The 19,881-nt window shown below is 39.2% G+C and overlaps 2 protein-coding genes across 4 annotated transcripts in view; one reads left to right on the plus strand and one right to left on the minus strand.

Annotated features, from left to right (window-relative positions):
- Window positions 1-19,881, minus strand: part of LOC128207591 (putative defense protein 2) — a 35,512-nt gene that overhangs the window by 6,774 nt on the left and 8,857 nt on the right. The window contains exon 2 of one of the 2 annotated variants that reach the window (XM_052910628.1): window positions 4,764-4,795. The exons of the other annotated variant lie outside the window; for it this stretch is intronic. The gene's annotated coding sequence lies outside the window, so the exon portion shown is untranslated. The remainder of the gene's footprint in view (window positions 1-4,763; window positions 4,796-19,881) is intronic. 2 annotated transcript variants of the gene reach the window in all.
- Window positions 10,294-19,881, plus strand: part of LOC128208948 (sodium/potassium/calcium exchanger 4-like) — a 49,083-nt gene continuing 39,495 nt past the window's right edge. The window contains exons 1-2 of one of the 2 annotated variants that reach the window (XM_052912684.1): window positions 10,294-10,459; window positions 17,940-18,175. In XM_052912684.1, coding sequence (XP_052768644.1) covers window positions 18,073-18,175 — 103 coding nt within the window. In that variant the 5' untranslated portion in view covers window positions 10,294-10,459; window positions 17,940-18,072. Of the gene's footprint in view, window positions 10,460-17,830; window positions 18,176-19,881 lie in introns of those variants that run through there. The other variant, XM_052912683.1, reaches the window with a different exon arrangement.

Consider the following 19,881-nt stretch of genomic DNA (forward strand, 5'->3'; position numbering starts at 1 on the left):
ATTCTTTTGTGCTTAGTGAGAATAATTGCGTATGGATATGCGATAATTCGTGAGCAGTGATTCAGATTATGTTAATAGTCAAATCGATCTTTAAATTGTTCTAAGGAGAGTGAAGCATTATTTCTTGAAAGCTGCGTGTAAACTGTTTTATGGTTAACTTTGAAGCGAGAAATAATTAATTAGTGTTCTAAATATTGCCACAAGACAAGGTTTCCATGATGCTACAGACGACAGTTTTCAACATGGAAGGTAATTAAAATGTGGTGACCATTAAAAACGAGTTCCATACGGGCATTTTAAGAGTTTCTAACATGGTTATTTTTTGGGGGAAATAACACCACACAGCACTGTATAGATATATCACTTATCGGCACTGTGGATATTGCGTACATTTCGTTTTTCTTATGTGTCTGCTGAATTCTGTTTAAAGTGAACTCTTATTCCCAAATAAGATTTACCACAATTAATAATACTGTTTTAATATTCCAAAAAGATAAATAAATGTCGAAAACAATGGTTCTTATAAAGGATACCAAGTTGAATTTGAAAGAAATACGCATAAAATACGGTATTTCTACCTTATGAGGCTATAGTAGACCACAGTAATTCTTTTAGCATTCACCAATCATTTAATATTGTTTGTGCTTTCAGCTATTAAATGCACAGTTACAATCTTGTTATAAGTAATTCATATTTTTCATAAAGGCATTATTTAGTAAAAAGTTAAAGGTTTATCAGTCAAAATTGTTGTTTGTTATACATGTGTATGTATTGATTTTGAATAAGAGAATCACTTTAAACTACATTATAAATATACGTACTAGGGAATGGCAAGTTAAACAAAGGTCAATGTTAACAAATAACAATATATTATTGACAGCTGACCATCAACATAGCCCTCTTACAAATCAGCCTTTTACACTTTTCACGAATTGTATCTAGAGTAATCGTTACTTTATTGGGCACCATGGAGATCTGAAAGGTTTTGACGTTTTATTTATTGAGGCTTTTAGATGAGCCGAAAATAATGGTTGTAACATATATCCTATAATCCATAGTTGCCTAGAAGCACATGTATAATTTCGCAATTGTCGGTCTTAGTGAACATATTTATTATTGATGACGTTATATTTGTATATGGACATACAATTTCCTTCTATTTGTGTGGTAGAAACTACACCTACATGTATTATAAGTGCCTTTATACTCATAATTCGTATTTTTTTGTTATGCGTAATTTCAATTTCTAGCAACAGTTAAACGTTTTTAATGTTTGGTTAAATGCGTGTCACACCTAGCCGAACTGGCTCGCCGGCGCTATATATCGCAGCACGAGTTTGGCGATTTTCGGAGATCGGTACTAGAACGACAGCACATCGGTATCACATCGCTGAGAACGGCAGGACAGCGGCAGGACATCGGCGAAAAACAGCAACGGCCGGCGAAGGTATGAATTTTGAACTTGTTGAAAAATTTCTACCGATATCATCGATGTTCTACTTTAGCGAGCAACGGGACTACAACGGCAGTTCTCCGGTGTCACTCCGCTATAGATTCGGTCAGCGATGACATATCGGTAGAACAACGACGGCGCCTCGGTATAAGTGACAGAAAATCGGTAGTACATCGACTCTTTCATCAGTAAAACATCGGTATCACAACGCCGAAATGGCATCGAAATTGCTACGACCAATTGTGATTTACCAAGTGCTCTCTCGACGGATCTCCGCCGATTTTCATGTCGCTGTTAATTGTACGCTCCGGTTTATCCCTAGCGAGGTGCAATGGTAGTGTGTGTGACAGGCCTTTCATATACTGTTTGTGAAGACAATGCTATCTTCTGCCTTACTTTTGCATACCAATTAAGACTTAGTGGAATATGTACCATATTCTACTGTTTCTGAGCAACACCTCTTGAGTGTTATGTCTTAAAGAAGACTGACACAAATTTATTTTTCATTTAATGAAATGTCTCTTATAAAATCAGGAGGATTTATATATAAGCCAGTTTTATAAATTATTGTTTAGCCTACGGTTGCAATATAGTTTACAAATGATTAAACAATGGGCGATTGTACTCTGATAATAAATATTTGGATTAGTTTGGGGAAAAAAAAGTTTTAATACAGAAGATCCTTTGGATGCCTCTCAACAGTATCTTCCATAACCTATTTTCACTATCAGTTTTATTGCAAAATCATTTGGTAACAATAAATATTACATTTAATATTTAACTCTATTTCAAAACAACTTACGTTTTCCTCTTAATGAGCAAAATAAAACTGTAACGCGATAAACTAAGAATGTGATAACCACCATTTGATCATCATCTAAAAATGTCACAACTTATGTTCATATATAAACAAACATTTGTACCTCCATTTTTTTAAATTTTATTTCCCTCCAGATATTCTTAAAAAAAAGTGTGCATTTCTATCACGTTAGTCGACCGTAAAAATGGAAGCTCTAAAAAATCAAAATTATCAATTATGTACATGATTATAAATGCATATAAAGCATACGTTTTATTTCCTGTGTTGAATAAATGTTCAAACCCTAAAGCTGGTCAACAAATAGCGTATTCTACTATATACTGTATATAACAATTGTATTTTACTATTATCTTGAGATTCGAATCAGAGTGTGCGGAGGTAGTGTGTGTATACCACGTGATAAATTACGTCATAAATGCTACATCAGAAGGCAAAATTTTGCTTAAAATGAAGACTTAAATCAAAGATAACTTTTCTTTTACAACACCATTTTAAATTAAACAAAGGACAGTCTATGCCGCTTAAGGAGCCCCGCCTTCGTTAAATTACTGGAGTTTGATAAGGTGATTAGTTTCATCAAACACTTCGACAAACCTGTTTCCAAAATAATGTTTTAAAAGTGCTCCGTCAGACGGCCGTATTGTGAAAAGGTTTGTCGAAGTGTTTTAAGAAACTACGCTCTCAATCAAACTCTGGTTAAAGACCGAAGGCGGGGCTCCGTAAGCGGCGTAGACTGCGCTATGTTTCATTTAAAATGGTGAATAAATAGGAAAGTTATCTTTGTTTAAAGTCTTCATTCGAAGTAAAATATTGCCTTCCGACGTAGCATTTATAACGCAAATTATCACGTGGTATACACACACTGGGAGGACGAGCTACATGGTCACCGCGTCTTTACGACTGCCTTGGTCCTTATTTAAAATATAATTACGTGTGATATTTTTCATTTTACACAGTTGATATGTGATTATACAAGAATATGTTATACTACATCAACCATTATTGATTTGATATTAGTCTCTGATGTTGAAAAAATATTTCAGGTGTTATTCATACCAGTTTTAGCGATCATGTATGACAATTTGTACTAGAAAGATTACAAAACAAATAATCGGTAGTCATAATACAGTTGCAGTTCGTTCCCTTAAGAAATAGAGTCACGGAGATTTTCAAGCCAATCTTTTGTCCACAGATTGGAGTCCTGTATTGCTCAGTGATAATGCTTCTGATGTATGGAATGCTTTTAAAAAATTGTTTTTATCAGTAATTAATAACATAGCCCATGTTAAACAGGTCAGAATTAAACAGAGGACTGAACAGTGGATATATTCAGACATCCTCCAAGCTATCAATGAGAGAGATAAGGCAATTAACCTTTATAGGAATGATAAAAGTGAAGACATTTTTAATTATTTCAAGTTATTAAGACATAATGCACAGTTTCTTATTGACAATGCATTTTTTTCTGAAACTTTTGAGCAAAATAATAATGATTTAAAATCACTCTGGAAAACTAAAAATTCTTGGTTTGCCTTCCAAGAAAGGGCCATCCTCCTCTGGATCAAATATAAGCTTAAATATTGATGGTGATATTTGCTTTGAAAAAGTAACTTTTGCCATTACTTTTAACAATTTCTATACCACTGTGGCGTCTATGCTCGTGGAAAAACTACCCACTTGTGTTCAAACATGTTTTTGTGTCAAAGTTTTACTCAGGAAAAAGTGGGTTTCTGAACAGTCATTCATGAATAATGAAACATTTAAACATGTTAACAGGTTGTCGACGTCATATGTATACGCTAAGGGGTTAGAATGTGACTGATATGGGATATACGGGGCTCAGGAAACCATATTCGAGATTCGCTCTTACCCGATATGGTTTCCTTTGTCCCGTTTGGTGATATCGGGTCACCTACCTACCCCGTAACTCATAATATCAAAAATAATGCTGCTCAATAATTTCAACCAGTTTGGCACAAAAATGGGTTTATTAGTTGGCCGTGCGTTGCTCAGATTCTTAAAACCATGTTAACACTAATTAAAAATAGTGTATTCGAAATGAGAAAGTAAGTACAATTCTGCGTTATATTAAGAAAAAAATTCGTCGCCGGGCTGCTAACTTCCAGCCGGAAAAAGGCCGCTTTGGGCAGCAAGCCAGTAGCTTAAGGCTAGTGATGAAACGATTATCGAGTACAATCGACTAATCGTCGCTGACAATGCTATCTCGGCGACAATCGTAGTGGTTGTCCAAAATCGATGTCGCTAGTGTTACTTCCGGTAACTATGTATTTTTTAGTTTTGTCGTCAAAGTCGAGTACATGTCATTTTTTTTTCGGTCGATTCTCATTGGGTTCATTTTAACAAGAGACTGGTCACTCTCTTACACAAATGCGGTGAATGTAAACACTTTTGCTTAGAAACTAATAAACTCTCCCAAAATTACAAATTGTTTTAATTGTTTATATATTTCATAAAACCTTCTTCAATTACCTGTCTCTTTGGTGTAGTGGGTCCGGTCTTACCTGCAAATAGATGCATTCAGTTTTTTAACCTTTTTTGGTATCGTTTGTAATTGACTAATTTACTTTTTTTGTGAAAGTTTTATGAAATAAGGATATTCTAATGAATGTTCAATATAACAGGTTATTGAATGTTAAGCTGGTTCACAAATATTTAATATGCTTTTACATGGATAAAATGCTAAGATGGCTTACTTGGTGCGGTGTGTACCATTTGTTAAATTATTAAGTATGTGTTGTGTTGTTATTTTTTCGTTAAGTTATTAAAGACAGAAAAAGGTCATTGAATTGTACTTACTGTTCCAAAATGCATGACTATAGCATCACACGTACTGATTCCAGGTTTAACCATTTAAATGATCATGATGATACTATGTATAAAGAATGTATTTTCAACTTTCGATTATTGTCCGATAGTAAATCGAAATGCTTGGTCCAATTTGATTCGATTATCGATAGCAAATGGAGTCCGATTTTCAAACACTACTTAAGGCCCTCAGTCGACTTACTTGACGCCGAAACGCCGCTTTAAACGAAATGCTTTTAACTTTACGCCACTGGACCGCTACCTTCACTTGCATTATAAGTGAGTCATATCAGGAAAAAACATGAGTGAATAACTGCAGGCAATAATAAATCAATGCATTTCCCTGGTGAACAGACAATCAGGCTCTCCAATAAAACCCCGAAGGTTTTGTTTAATCTGATTATGTTTTATAGAATTGGTCGGGTATTTATAACAATCGCTTTTATTTCGATGGAATCACAACTATGGATTCATTCACAACTTAACAAGTAATGAAAGACAAGTGCAGGAATATAAATTAATTGATTAAAAGCGATTCTTAGAAAGCACATATTACATTTAAAGAAAAGGTTCATGCATCGGCTTTAAACGCGTTACGCGTCAGTGCCGTAGCCAGACTTAAAAAAACACCTAGGCAGAACGGTCTATAAGGTTCCGGGGGCATCCCCCCCCCCCGCTAGGAGTTATTTTTATAGCTATAGCAATTGTTATATGCCCTAAAACACCGAGGCAGGTGACTCGGTGTGCCTCAATGTAGCTACGGCACTGCGCGTTATATTTTATATCTCAAATAACCCCTGTTAAATGTACTGAAGTTAAAAATTGTATGGTTTTTTATGGGCTCCACAATATTTTCAATTTTGGCGTTAAACAGAAAATAGAGCGGGATCGTAAACATGGACTTCTTATTTGTTGTATGCTGGTACATTTGTCATAATCGATAAAGGGAAAATTAATGAGCCGAAAATTTGAAAAATGTTACGAGGCTTTTTTATACAATTATAACTGAAGTGAATAGCGCAGATCAGTAAGATATCAGTTTGGTGGAGTTTGTCTATTGACAGACCTTGTAGTTGTTACCGACACGTGTTCATTTTTCGGTGAATTTATTACTGTTATAGTAAGTAGAATTCATTGCTGTTATAGGAAGCCCTTTTTGCTATAAGTTAAACTGTACACCATTTTATAAATCGGGCGTGCTCGATTGTGCCCAGAAATATTTACGAAATCAACAAACGTGAGTTGACGAACGAACACCATTCTTCACATACTTATTTATCGATGAGAAAAGAACACTTCTGGGCTTGTCGCTGCAGTCGGAATGTTTGCAATTACCGTTGAGATATATAAAGCACCATGGTTAACTCGGGGAGCAGCGAGATACGTAGAACACGGCAGATTGAAGGAGCATCAAGTTTAATTAAGCAATATGGCAAAATTGAGGAGCAACAGGATATCTTGAACATGTGTTATTTAAGGAGCAACGATATATATGAAGCAGAATGGCGGACTTGAGGAGCAGTAAGATGTATAGAACAGGGTATTTTGGAGGAGCAATAGCGTTTGTAAGGGATCAGTGCGACCTTTTAAGTAGCAAGCAAAATGGGATGGTGTCGTGATATATAGAGCATATCACCTATAGGAGAATAAAGATATGAAGAACTTGACACCAGGAAAGTAGCAAAATATATGTAGAGCATGGCACTTAGTCGTAAGATATATAGGGCATCAAACCCGGAGGAGAAACACAATACAATATCAAACATGGCACACTGTGTAGTAGCGAGGTATATAGAACATGGCACCTGGAAGAGCAACATGATATATAGAACACGGCACACTGTGTAGTAGCGAGGTATATAGAACATGGCACCTGGAAGAGCAACAGGATATATAGAACACGGCACACTGTGTAGTAGCGAGGTATATAGAACATGGCACCTGGAAGAGCAACATGATATATAGAACACGGCACACTGTGTAGTAGCGAGGTATATAGAACATGGCACATGGAAGAGCAACAGGATATATAGAACACGGCACACTGTGTAGTAGCGAGGTATATAGAACATGGCACCTGGAAGAGCAACAGGATATATAGAACACGGCACACTGTGTAGTAGCGAGGTATATAGAACATGGCACCTGGAAGAGCAACAGGATATATAGAACACGGCACACTGTGTAGTAGCGAGGTATATATAACATGGCACCTGGAAGAGCAACAGGATATATAGAACACGGCACACTGTGTAGTAGCGAGGTATATAGAACATGGCACCTGGAAGAGCAACAGGATATATAGAACACGGCACACTGTGTAGTAGCGAGGTATAAAGAACATGGCACCTGGAAGAGCAACAGGATATATAGAACACGGCACATTCAGTAGGCGCAAGGTAAATAGAATATGGCACTTGTAGGAGCAACAGGATATATAGAACACGGCGCATCGTGTAGTAGCAAGGTGTATAGGACATGGCACCTGGAGGAGCTACAAGATATAACATGAGAAAGGGATGAGTAGCAATATAAATAGACATGGCAAAGTTGGGTGCAGGGTGATATGTAGAGTAAGACAAGAGAAAAGAAGCGGCATGTTTATATATCATAGCAATTGGAGGAGCAGCAGTAATATATAAAGAACATTGCGAATGAAGGAGCAGCGATATATATTTAAGATGGCATACTGGAAGAGACGCGAGATATTTAGAGCTTGGCAATTCTAAAAGGACCAGCGAGATATAAAGAATATTGCTAACTACAGGTGAAGCGAAAGAGCGTAGTGTGTGGAAAAGCAGCGACATATATATAAGATGGCAAACTGAAGGAGACGGGCGAGTATATATAAAGTGTGGCAAGTGGATAAGCAGCGAAACATATATAAGATGACAACTGGAGGAGACGGGTTGGGGGATATAGAGTGTGGCAAGTAAAAAAGCAGCGAAATATATATGAGATGGCAAACTGGATGAGACGAGGGGATTATATATAGAGTGTGGCAAGTAATAAAGCAACGAAATATATATAAGATGGCAAACTGGAGGAGACGGGAGGAAGATATAGAGTGTGGCAAGTAAAAAAGCAGCGAAATATATATGAGATGGCAAACTGGAGGAGACGGGAGGATTATATATAGAGTGTGGCAAGTAATAAAGCAACGAAATATATATAATATGGCAAACTGGAGGAGACGGGAGGATTATATATAGAGTGTGGCAAGTAATAAAGCAACGAAATATATATAAGATGGCAAACTGGAGGAGACGGGGGGATTATATATAGAGTGAGGCAAGTAATAAAGCATCGAAATATATATGAGATGGCAAACTGGAGGAGACGGGAGGATTATATATAGAGTGTGGCAAGTAATAAAGCAACGAAATATATCAAAGATGGCAAACTGGAGGAGACGGGGGGATTATATATAGAGTGTGGCAAGTAATAAAGCAACGAAATATATATAAGATGGCAAACTGGAGGAGACGGGGGGATTATATATAGAGTGAGGCAAGTAATAAAGCATCGAAATATATATGAGATGGCAAACTGGAGGAGACGGGGGGATTATATATAGAGTGTGGCAAGTAATAAAGCATCGAAATATATATAAGATGGCAAACTGGAGGAGACGGGGGGATTATAAATAGAGTGTGACAAGTCATAAAGCAGAGGTGAGGTGAGAGTGGTCTAGTGGTATAGGTGTCCTCCTATCACCCAAGAGGTTGTGGGTTCGATCCCCATCAGGGGTACTTTCTCATGGCCTCTCAAAAAAGGACACAGTACTGGTTTCTGCCCAGGAAACGGACTCGAGAGTGATTCTATAAGCTTAGCTTTCGTCACAATCGAGCTAAAATGAATTTGTGTATATATATAGAGAGTGTGGCAAGTAGATAAGCAGCGAAATATATATGAGATGGCAAACTGAAGGAGACGGCTGATTATTTATAGAGTGTGGCAAGAGGAACACCAGCGAAATATAATTATATAAGATGGCAAACTGGAGGAGACGGGGGATTATATATAGAGTGTGACAAGTAATAAAGCAGCGAAATATATATATAAGATGGCAAACTGGAGGAGACGGGGGATTATTTATAGAGTGTGACAAGTAATAAAGCAGCGAAATATACATATAAGATGGCAAACTGGAGGAGACGGGGGATTATTTATAGAGTGTGGCAAGTGGAAAAGCAGCGAAATATAGTTATATAAGATGGCAAACTTGAGGAGACGGGGGATTATATATAGAGTGTGGCAAATGGGAAAGCAGCTATATATATAAGATGACAAACTGGAGACGGAGTACAATGGCATATACTATAAAGGCGTTATTGGCCCGTAACGATCAAATGTTCTAATGCTGACTACGCATGTTCACGTTAATTCATTATTTCAAGGAGTGGTTCCCTGTATAATTGCAGGGGGTCTAGGTTGTTATCAATTGTGTCTATGTTGATGATTGAATGTTTCTTAACATCCCATGAACCAGTATTAGTAATATGAGTGTATATTGATCGACACAGGGTTCACAAAAGTCTGGAAGTCGTTCCCTGTTATAAAATCTCACAATGATTGAACAGATGAACAGCACCAAGAATATTGTTTCCATGATAACCGAAGACTGTTCCAAACCTTAAGTCGGTCTCTTGATAATAAATTGATACAGCCCAGACGCGTCGCTTATAATTCAATAACTTGGAATTCTGCCTGACTGCAAAATCTTTCAACTTGCGGTATCTTTATGATTTGAATATTAAATCAAACGAAAGCAGTTGATTTGGACTTGAAATCCTGGATAAGTTCGTTCGTGTCTTAATCATTAAACAGCATTATCGAGTATTCAGGTCGACTATATCACAACCAGCAATCTGCGATAATACGCATTTTTATACGAGTTAGTAACTTTATGGTCTTTAAGACCAAAGCCATCAAACCACAATTTGATATTCCAACCGTCCTGATTTTTGATTACTTAGGTAACCTAATGTGGTGAATTGCCATACGCAGACAGCTGAATGTGCTTGGAAAACCATTTCATAAGCAGAAGTAAAGCATCATATCCGCATTCTGAGAAATGTTTCCATTTGTTGCTGTAGCTCACTAAGAACCGATATCACAGAGAGGGTCTGCCATGTGCTGTCGGTGTGGGGGTAAGCAGGACCATTTATAGATTGTCCACCACAGCGCTTTGTGGGGAGCGATCCGCCGCTCCATTACAGTGATGGCTTTTCCATTGTATTCAACTACAAGAACACTTGGCACTGATTGAGAGCAATACATTTAGGTTTAGTGCATTGCAGTTACATGTGACTGGATTTGTCAACTAACGGAGGGTCATTACATGAAGGATTTGAAAGGTATCGTCTCTTTTAAAAATTATAAGTTCTTGATTGTAATAAGACTTAGATTATCTTGTTTTAAAACAGCATTAATAGTGATACTATTCAACATATGGATGGATAAACATGTTCACATGTATATACAAAAAATAAATAAGCGTAATGGATGAAAACAGTTTAACATAATTTTCTATCCAAAAAAGTAATAAACACACCATAGAAGATACATTTGAAGAATGTGAATGTTCTGATACGAGTACAGACTGACTTGCTCAGTCTGTGTTTGGTTATAGTGAGTGCCTTGAGAGCAGTTGTAGTGCTTTGTTATTGGAAAGATATTCCTTTAGAATTTTACTTGTTGCTAACATTTACTTTTAATAATGAAAGCACTGAAAGAATTGAATGGCTGTAGGGCCGTAATGCCTGATTTTTTTTTCAATTTTGTTAACAGGCAATTAAATCAAATCCAAATGATCTTCTGAGTGGCCTTAAACTGTAACTGACATATGACTATCGTAACCTAAGAATAGGTAATGTAATTTGATAAATATTTTATGCAATTAGCAAACTTCATAATAATAACTGATAAACGTATATGCTGTAGGATATATGAGCATTGCTTTCTTCACGAAAGTTTATTGCTGTGTTAATTAAATGAAACCCGATATTGGCTGAGGACGTTTTGACTTTGTGAGGAAGGTTCAGTCCACATTCGGAGCTCCTCGGCCATTTTTTTTTGCGAAAACAACCATTCGGAACTCCTCGGCCGTTTTTTATCGAAAACAACCTCCGAGGCGGATGTATTTGGACGGTTTACATTCTCAAAAGCGGTGAAGTTAAGTCCGCTGCAAGAATGTCGCGTAGTATTTCTATTTAGCAGTTAAACTTTATGACTAAACTCTTTGGAATCTTAATTATGTTTGCAATAATATGCTTCACTGGCAATCACTTTAAACGTAGATCAATAATTACAACTCTTAAACACTAAATTTCATTAATGATATAATTCAAGAATTTACGAACTACTTCAACTGATGTACCGGCATGCACCCGAGATTGTTTTCGATAAAAATGGCCGAGGAGCTCCGAATGCGAAAACAACATCGGCATTCGGAACTCCTCGGCCATTTTTATCGAAAATAACTGGATATATGCCGATAATAATATTAATGTTTAGCCGACACAATGATGGAACATATTCGTGGTGAGCTTTTATTGAATCGAGATCCGTACTCACAAACGTCTTTAGCCGTGGAATTTTAAAATCTGATATTAAAAGTAGCTTTTTCACGTATGCTGTGTATTTATTGTGAACACGTTATGTTAAACATATACAGTTACCAGTCAGCAATTTTACAATTAAGTAAAGATTTGCAGTTTTGAGTCTCAAACTCAGATTCATGACATTCATGACGTTAGTAACTTCGGACCCTGTCGTGACTTTAGTGACTCTAGGGTTAGTAAAAGATCTTGGGCCCGTGCTCAATAATGAATCTTTGTCGTAACTTCAAGGACCCTTGTGTCCGTGCTTAGTAAAGGATCATTGTCGTGACTTCAATTATCCTGGGGCCCGTGCTCATTAAAGGATCTTAGTCGTTACTTAAATAACCCTGGGGCCCGTGCTCAGTACAGGATCTTTGTCGTGACTTCAACTACCCTGGGGCCCATGCTTAGTAAAGGATCTTTGTCGTGATTTCAGTGTCCCTGGAGCCCGTGCTCAGTACAGGATCTTTGTCGTAACTTCAACTACCATGGAACCCATGCTCAGTAAAGGATCTTAGTCGTTACTTAAATAACCCTGGGACCCATGCTCAGTAAAAGTTCATCGTCGCTACTTCAATTAACCTGGGCCCCTGCTCAGTAAAGGATCTTAGTCGTAACTTCAATAAACCTGTGGCCCGTGCTCAGTATAGAATCTTAGTCGTAAGTGCAATGACCCTGGGGCCCGTGCTCAGTATAGGATCTAAGTCGGAACTTCAATAACCCTGGGGCCTGTGCTCAGTAAAGGATCTTAGTCGTAACTTCAATAACCCTGGGGCCTGTGCTCACTAAAGTATGATAATCGTAACTTCAATAACCCTGTGGCCCGTGCTCAGTATAGGATCTTAGTCGTAACTTCAATAACTCTGGGGCCTGTTCTCAGTAAAGGATCTTTGTCGTTACTTCAGTGACCCTGGGGCGCCTGCTCAGTTAAGGATCTTTGTCGTTACTTCAGTGACCCTGGGGCCCCTGCTCAGTTAAAGATCTTAGTCGTAACTTCAGTTTCCCTAGGGACCGTGCTCAGTAAAGGATCTTAGTCGTAACTTCAGTGACCATGTGGGGCCATGCTCAGTTAAGGATCTTTGTCGTTACTTCAGTGACCCTGGGCCCCTGCTCAGTTAAGGATCGTTGTCGTAACTTCAGTGACTCTGAGGCCCCTGCTCAGTTAAGGATCTTTGTCGTTACTTCAGTGACCCTGGGCCCCTGCTCAGTTAAGGATCTTTGTCGTTACTTCAGTGACCCTGGGCCCCTGCTCAGTTAAGGATCTTTGTCGTTACTTCAGTGACCCTGGGGCCCGTGCTCAGTTAAGGATCTTAGTCGTTACTTCAGTGACCCTAGGGACCGTGCTCAATAAAGGATCTTTGTCGTTACTTCAGTGACCCTTGGGCCCCTGCTCAGTTAAGGATCTTTGTCGTTACTTCAGTGACCCTGTGGCCCGTGCTCAGTTAAGGATCTTAGTCGTAACTTCAGTGACCCTGTGGGGCCATGCTCAGTTAAGGATCTTTGTCGTTACCTCAGTGACCCTGGGGCCCGTGCTCAGTTAAGGATCTTAGTCGTTACTTCAGTGACCCTGGGGCCCGTGCTCAGTTAAGGATCTTAGTCGTTACTTCAGTGACCCTGGGGCCCGTGCTCAGTTAAGGATATTTGTCGTTACTTCAGTGACCCTGGGGCCCCTGCTCAGTTAAGGATCTTTGTCGTTACTTCAGTGACCCTAGGGCCCGTGCTCAGTAAAGGATCTTTGTCGTTACTTCAGTGACCCTGGGGCCCCTGCTCAGTTAAGGATCGTTGTCGTTACTTCAGTGACCCTGTGGCCCGTGCTCAGTTAAGGATCTTAGCCGTAATTTCAGTGATCATAGGGACCGTGCTCAGTAAAGGATCTTAGTCGTTACTTCAATGACGCTTGATCCCGTGCTCAGTTAAGTATGTTAGTCGTAACTTCAATTACCCTGGGGCCCGTGCTTAGTAAAGTATGTTAGTCGTAACTTCAATGACCATTGGGCCCGTGCTCAGTAAAGGATCTTAGTCGTAACATCAATGACCCTAGGGCCCGTGCTCAGTAAAGTATGTTAGTCGTAACTTCAATGACCCTGGGGCCCATGCTCAGTAAAGGATCTTAGCCGTAACTTCAATGACCCTGGGACCCGTGCTCAGTAAAGTATGTTAGGCATAACTTCAATGACCCTGGGGCCGTGCTCAGTTAAGGATCGTTGTCGTTACTTCAGTGACTCTGAGGGCTCTGCTCAGTTAAGGATCTTTGTCGTTACTTCAGTGACCCTGGGCCCCTGCTCAGTTAAGGATATTTGTCGTTACTTCAGTGACCCTGGGCCCCTGCTCAGTTAAGGATCTTTGTCGTTACTTCAGTGACCCTGGGGCCCGTGCTCAGTTAAGGATCTTAGTCGTAACTTCAGTGACCCTGGGGATCGTGCTCATTAAAGGATCTTTGTCGTTACTTCAGTGACCCTTGGGCCCCTGCTCAGTTAAGGATCTTTGTCGTTACTTCAGTGACCCTGGGCCCCTGCTCAGTTAAGGATCTTTGACGTTACTTCAGTGACCCTTGGGCCCCTGCTCAGTTAAGGATCTTTGTCGTTACTTCAGTGACCATGTGGCCCGTGCTCAGTTAAGGATCTTAGTCGTAACTTCAGTGACCCTGGGGCCCCTGCTCAGTTAAGGATCTTTGTCGTTACTTCAGTGACCCTGTGGCCCGTGCTCAGTTAAGGATCTTAGTCGTAACTTTAGTGACCTTAGGGACCGTGCTCAGTAAAGGATCTTAGTCGTAACTTCAATGACGCTTGATCCCGTGCTCAGTTAAGGATCTTTGTCGTTACTTCAGTGACCCTGTGGCCCGTGATTTGTAAAGTATGTTAGTCGTAACCTCAATGACCATTGGGCCCGTGCTCAGTAAAGGAACTTAGTCGTAACATCAATGACCCTAGGGCCCGTGCTCAGTAAAGTATGTTAGTCGTAACTTCAATGACCCTGGGGCCCGTGCTCAGTAAAGGATCTTAGCCGTAACTTCAATGACCCTGGGGCCCGTGCTCAGTAAAGTATGTTAGTCGTAACTTCAATGACCCTGGGGCCGTGCTCAGTTAAGGATCTTTGTCATAACTTCAGTGACCCTGAGGCCCCTACTCAGTTAAGGATCTTTGTCGTTACCTCGGTGACACTGGGCCCCTGCTCAGTTAAGTATGTTAGTCGTAACTTCAATGACCCTGGGCCCCTGCTCAGTTAAGGATCTTTGTCGTTACTTCAGTGACCCTGAGGCCCGTGCTCAGATAAGGATCTTAGTCGTTACTTCAGTGACCCTAGGGACCGTGCTCAATAAAGGATCTTTGTCGTTACTTTAGTGATTCTTGGGCCCCTGCTCAGTTAAGGATCTTTGTCGTTAATTCAGTGACCCTGTGGCCCGTGCTCAGTTAAGGATCTTAGTCGTAACTTCAGTGACCATATGGCCCGTGCTCAGTAAAGGATCTTAGTCGTAACTTCAATGACGCTTGATCCCGTGCTCAGTTAAGTATGTTAGTCGTAACTTCAATGACCCTGGGGCCCGTGCTTAGTAAAGTATGTTAGTCTTAACCTCAATGACCACTGGGCCCGTGCTCAGTAAAGGATCTTAGTCGTAACATCAATGACCCTAGGGCCCGTGCTCAGTAAAGTATGTTAGTCGTAACTTCAATGACCCTGGGGCCCGTGCTCAGTAAAGTATGTTAGTCGTAACTTCGATGACCCTGGGGCCGTGCTCAGTTAAGGATCTTTGTCGTTACTTCAGTGACCCTGGGCCCCTGCTCAGTAAAGTATCTTTGTCGTTACTTCAATGTCCCTTGGGCCCTTGCTCCGTAATAGATCTAAGTCGTAACTTCTTTGGCTTGGCCCTGGGGCCCGTGATCAGTAAAATATCTTAGTCGTTTCTTCAGTGACCCTGGGGACCGTGCTCAGTAAAGAATCTTAGTCGTAACTTCAATGGCCCTTGGGCCTGTGCTCAATTAAGTATAGTAGTCGAAACTTCAGTGACCCTAGGGCCTGTGATCAGCAAAGGATCTTAGTCGTAACTTCAATGACCCTGGGGCCCTTGCTCAGGAAAGGATCATCCATAAGAAGGTTATTAAAGGAACCGTTACTACAATAATCTTAAATCGTTGTTTATTCCACTTTGTTTACTTTTAATACTGGTTAAAAATTCAAGTTACTCAAATGTGAAGCAAAAATATAGCCTTTTAATTTACGACTAAAATCGAAATAGATCTTTCAATAAATATCGTAAGGCTTTCAGATCGTAAATTTCATGTTACCCCATTTTGCGCGTAAACTGCGTTTCATTTCAAAATATCGTAAGACGATTTATCATTTACATTCTGCCCGTGTAACTTTACGGTTGTCCACGGGCACTCTACGAGCGTTATATTGAAAGAGCCATAGTGGGCGTTCCAATAAAAATCTTTGTTGATTCTATAAGTATCATATAATCATCATTTTGTTCTATATTTGACTGAGTCCATGAACACAAATTTGAGGAAATACAACCTATAAATGCGTTGCCGTTTGTGACTTCATACAAAATATAAATGTATAAGGCTACGACTTAAATCCTTTAATGAAACGGACACATTACCGTTAAAAAAGGGTCCGTTATTTTAAGGTGGACTCTTTTCCATTAATTCCCCTTTTTTCTGTGATATATGTATATTATATGTGCTTGTTATCATTGTTTGGTCTTAAAATTCCTGCTTACGTGGAAAGGTGTTTTTCGTCAGGATTTGAATATTTACTTTAAGCTCGAGTATCCATACAGCTGTATGCATTCCCAGGACTCAGTACAAAACAGTTACGGTCATACAAAACAAAACTAGGAGACATCGACCGTATGGCGTATACATAGTCCTCGACATATCATTCCAGAACAATCCGTGTACGTTTTGTAGTTAAAAACCAGTGTTGAGATTCTATTTAAAAGTAAGGCTGGAGTCCACGTTCAGACATGCCTACCTCTAGCCAACCATTAGCCCTAGTTCTTCACAATTTTCAATAATACTTCAATGCGTAGGAATGTGCTGGAACATCAAATGTATAATATCAGTGTGTGTATACCACGTGATAAATTGCGTCATAAATGCTATGTCGGAAGGCAATATTTTGATTTAATAAAATACTTTAAACAAAGATATCTTCACTATTTCTTCACCATTTTAAATGAAACATAGCGCAGTCTACGCCGCTTTCGGAGCCCTACCTTCGGTCTTTTACCAGAATTTGAGTGCGAGTTTAGTTTCTTAAAACACTTCGACAAACCTTTTCCATTACGGCTGTCTGACGGAGCACTGTCAAAACATTATTTTGGAAGCATGTTTGTCGAAGTGTTCGAGGAAACTAATGACCTCATAAAATTTCGGATATAAAACAAATGCGGGGCTCTTCAAGTGGCATAGACTTCTCTTTGTTTCATTTGAAATGGTTTTGTAAATGAAAAGTTTTGTTTGATATAAGTCTTCATTTTAAGCAAATTTTTGCCTTCCGACGTAGCATATATGACGTTATTTATCACGTGGTATACACACACTGAATATGAGTGTAATAAAATAGAAAGCTGAATGGTATGTGACAAAAAGGACACCCGGTCGATTGTAAGGCGATTCATTTGTCTAGATGTTACCAGCCATACAAATATCTATTCCTTCAGTATTAAAAGGTTTTTTCCAATGCCGGAGAAAGTCTTGAAATGTGTGAATTATTAACGAGTACTGCCGCCCATATGTAAACTTCCAGTCGTGGTGGTAAATTGAGCAATATCGTGAGTTGGCATAACACAAACAGGAGAATCAAGAATTTGATTGGCTGAGTCAACAACATTAATTCCAACCTGATCCATCAAAAAGAATAGTATTAAATAGCCGTGGAGCAGGTTCTTCGTAATTTTGTTAGGAAAACCATCATCAAATGATCACCCATTGATTTTCACGGCAGGCACTGCAGACAAAATCAATGTGCCTGTTGCTATTTCTAGAATGTATCTATAATTTGAATTATATATAAAAAAACCGCTTGATTGTTAATTGTTGTGAGGAAATTGTTCATTTAACCGCTACTCGCAATAGATTACACATCAATCAATACACGTTAACTTATCTCTGGCACCATGATGACGTGGAACGTAACTGTTCTTAAATGAAATGAATACTCATTATCCAGTCGTACGTCTTCTTTGAAGTATGTTTTGACACTTATATAACTATAGTCTCCTTTTCAGGATCCATTTGAGGTTTTGGTGTTACAAATTACGATCAAATATAAATGATGGATACCACTCCAGTACTCACAATTACCCTGTGAAGTTGAATCATAGCAACTGGATTATAAGAATCTTCTTGAAAGAATAAAAAATGATCGAAAACCACACGGCAACAGTTCTCATGCCTCTGGAAAACGTGACGTCATATTTCAATGCCACGACGTCACAGGCAACGGAAGTCTGCACGCACCCAGGTAATATCATCAATATATATATATATGTAGTTAATATTTACGTGTTTGTTTTGCAGCAAACGATTTAACTGGGTATTGTAAGGAAGTCATGAATTTAAATGGTTGAAAGTGGTATATTGTGCAATGCGTATTTCTAGTTGTTAATGAAAATTGTCTTGATATTTTACGACAAAGTCTGTAACGGAGAGTAGCTTTTAATTAATCGGTTACTTGCTGGTGCCAAAGAATGAAGTCGTTAGTGAACTGTACTGTATCCAACCCTGACGTTTACAATTTTCTTGGAATTTCTACGAACATATGGTTGCAAAAGTAACTTCTGTCCCTTGCGTTCTTAAACACAAATGAAGGCAAAATTTATTTTGGAGATGAATTTCACTATTCATTCTCGGAATGTGTCTGAGCTATGTGTTATGAATCGTAACCATGTAGTGACAAGCATTTGTCATTGTAATTTTAAAATCTCATAAGGCTGTTGTCGCATTATTGTTCCTCTTGCCTTGCTCATGGTGCAAAATGTTTTAGCTCGAATGACAGATGGACTCTTTTAACCAAGATACCGGTGGTAATCGGTCAGAGTGATTACCGAAGTGTTGTGGACACATATAATCATGCACCTGGTACGCTTCCATATTCCTAAGAGAACTAAACTCGAAACCAAACTTCCCATTAATGTAATGAATTATTTTCACGGGCTCAGATTGTTCCAGTTCCTGGTCAATACTGAAGGAACATTAAATGGATACCTTCGAAGTAAAACAAGAGCACGGCGACTCAAAGGGCCGCCGGAAACAGATAATTCTGAGGCTATGGCAATATCTCGACTTGATTTGTAAAACCACAGACGGGTAAAACATGTATATCTGTTGATGAATAATTGTATCATTCTATTAATGCAAATGAACCTACAAACAGATCGATTAAGGACGTCATTCGTGGTAACACGAGGTAGTGGTTTTAAATGTATTCATACTCTCACTCGGACAAGGCCAATTCGGCGAGTGCCCCAATAAGATTGTACATAAATTATAAGGGTTTTGAAGCATAGAGCACAATCAGAACTTACCCTGGCTAGAGCTACGCTGTGCCTTGAATGTGCACCAGTGTATAGCACACGGGACCCCCGTTTAACGTCCCACACGGAAGAGTATTTTAGTGGTCCTCATGGACAGTTAAGTGTGTAACCACTGGAACACGGGACTCGCCACTGAATCCTGGTAACGTTAGCCCTTAGCCTCACCTTATTGTCTTAAAAACGTTCAACTAGATAGATACACGGTGTGAAATAAAGCCGGCAAAAAATCAAAACGCCCATGGCGCTGCCGGAACAGGATGGATGGATGGATGAGATGGGGTGGGATGGGATGGGATGGGATGGGATGGATGCATGGATGCATGGATGGATGGTTGGCGGTTGGCTTGAAGGGGATCATAATACGTTGAATATTAATTCCTTAATATGATACTATTGATATAATTTTATCAATAAATTAATTCGGGTGTTTTCGTAAACCACCTTGTCATCTTAAAAGCATTCCACGAGAAGGTAGATATGCGACGATTGGCGTTGTAAAGCAAATCGGAAACCACTCGTGTAACCCCGTTATTTTACGTTTACGTAAGCTTCGACTCAGTATGGAAAAATGTTTTACAATCCATTATGGCGGATAACATTAGGTGGTTTGCTCGTTTGCTCTGGAATAATAAAG

This window comes from Mya arenaria, chromosome 11, assembly GCF_026914265.1.
Source record: "Mya arenaria isolate MELC-2E11 chromosome 11, ASM2691426v1".
In the NCBI taxonomy this organism is placed as follows: domain Eukaryota; kingdom Metazoa; phylum Mollusca; class Bivalvia; order Myida; family Myidae; genus Mya; species Mya arenaria.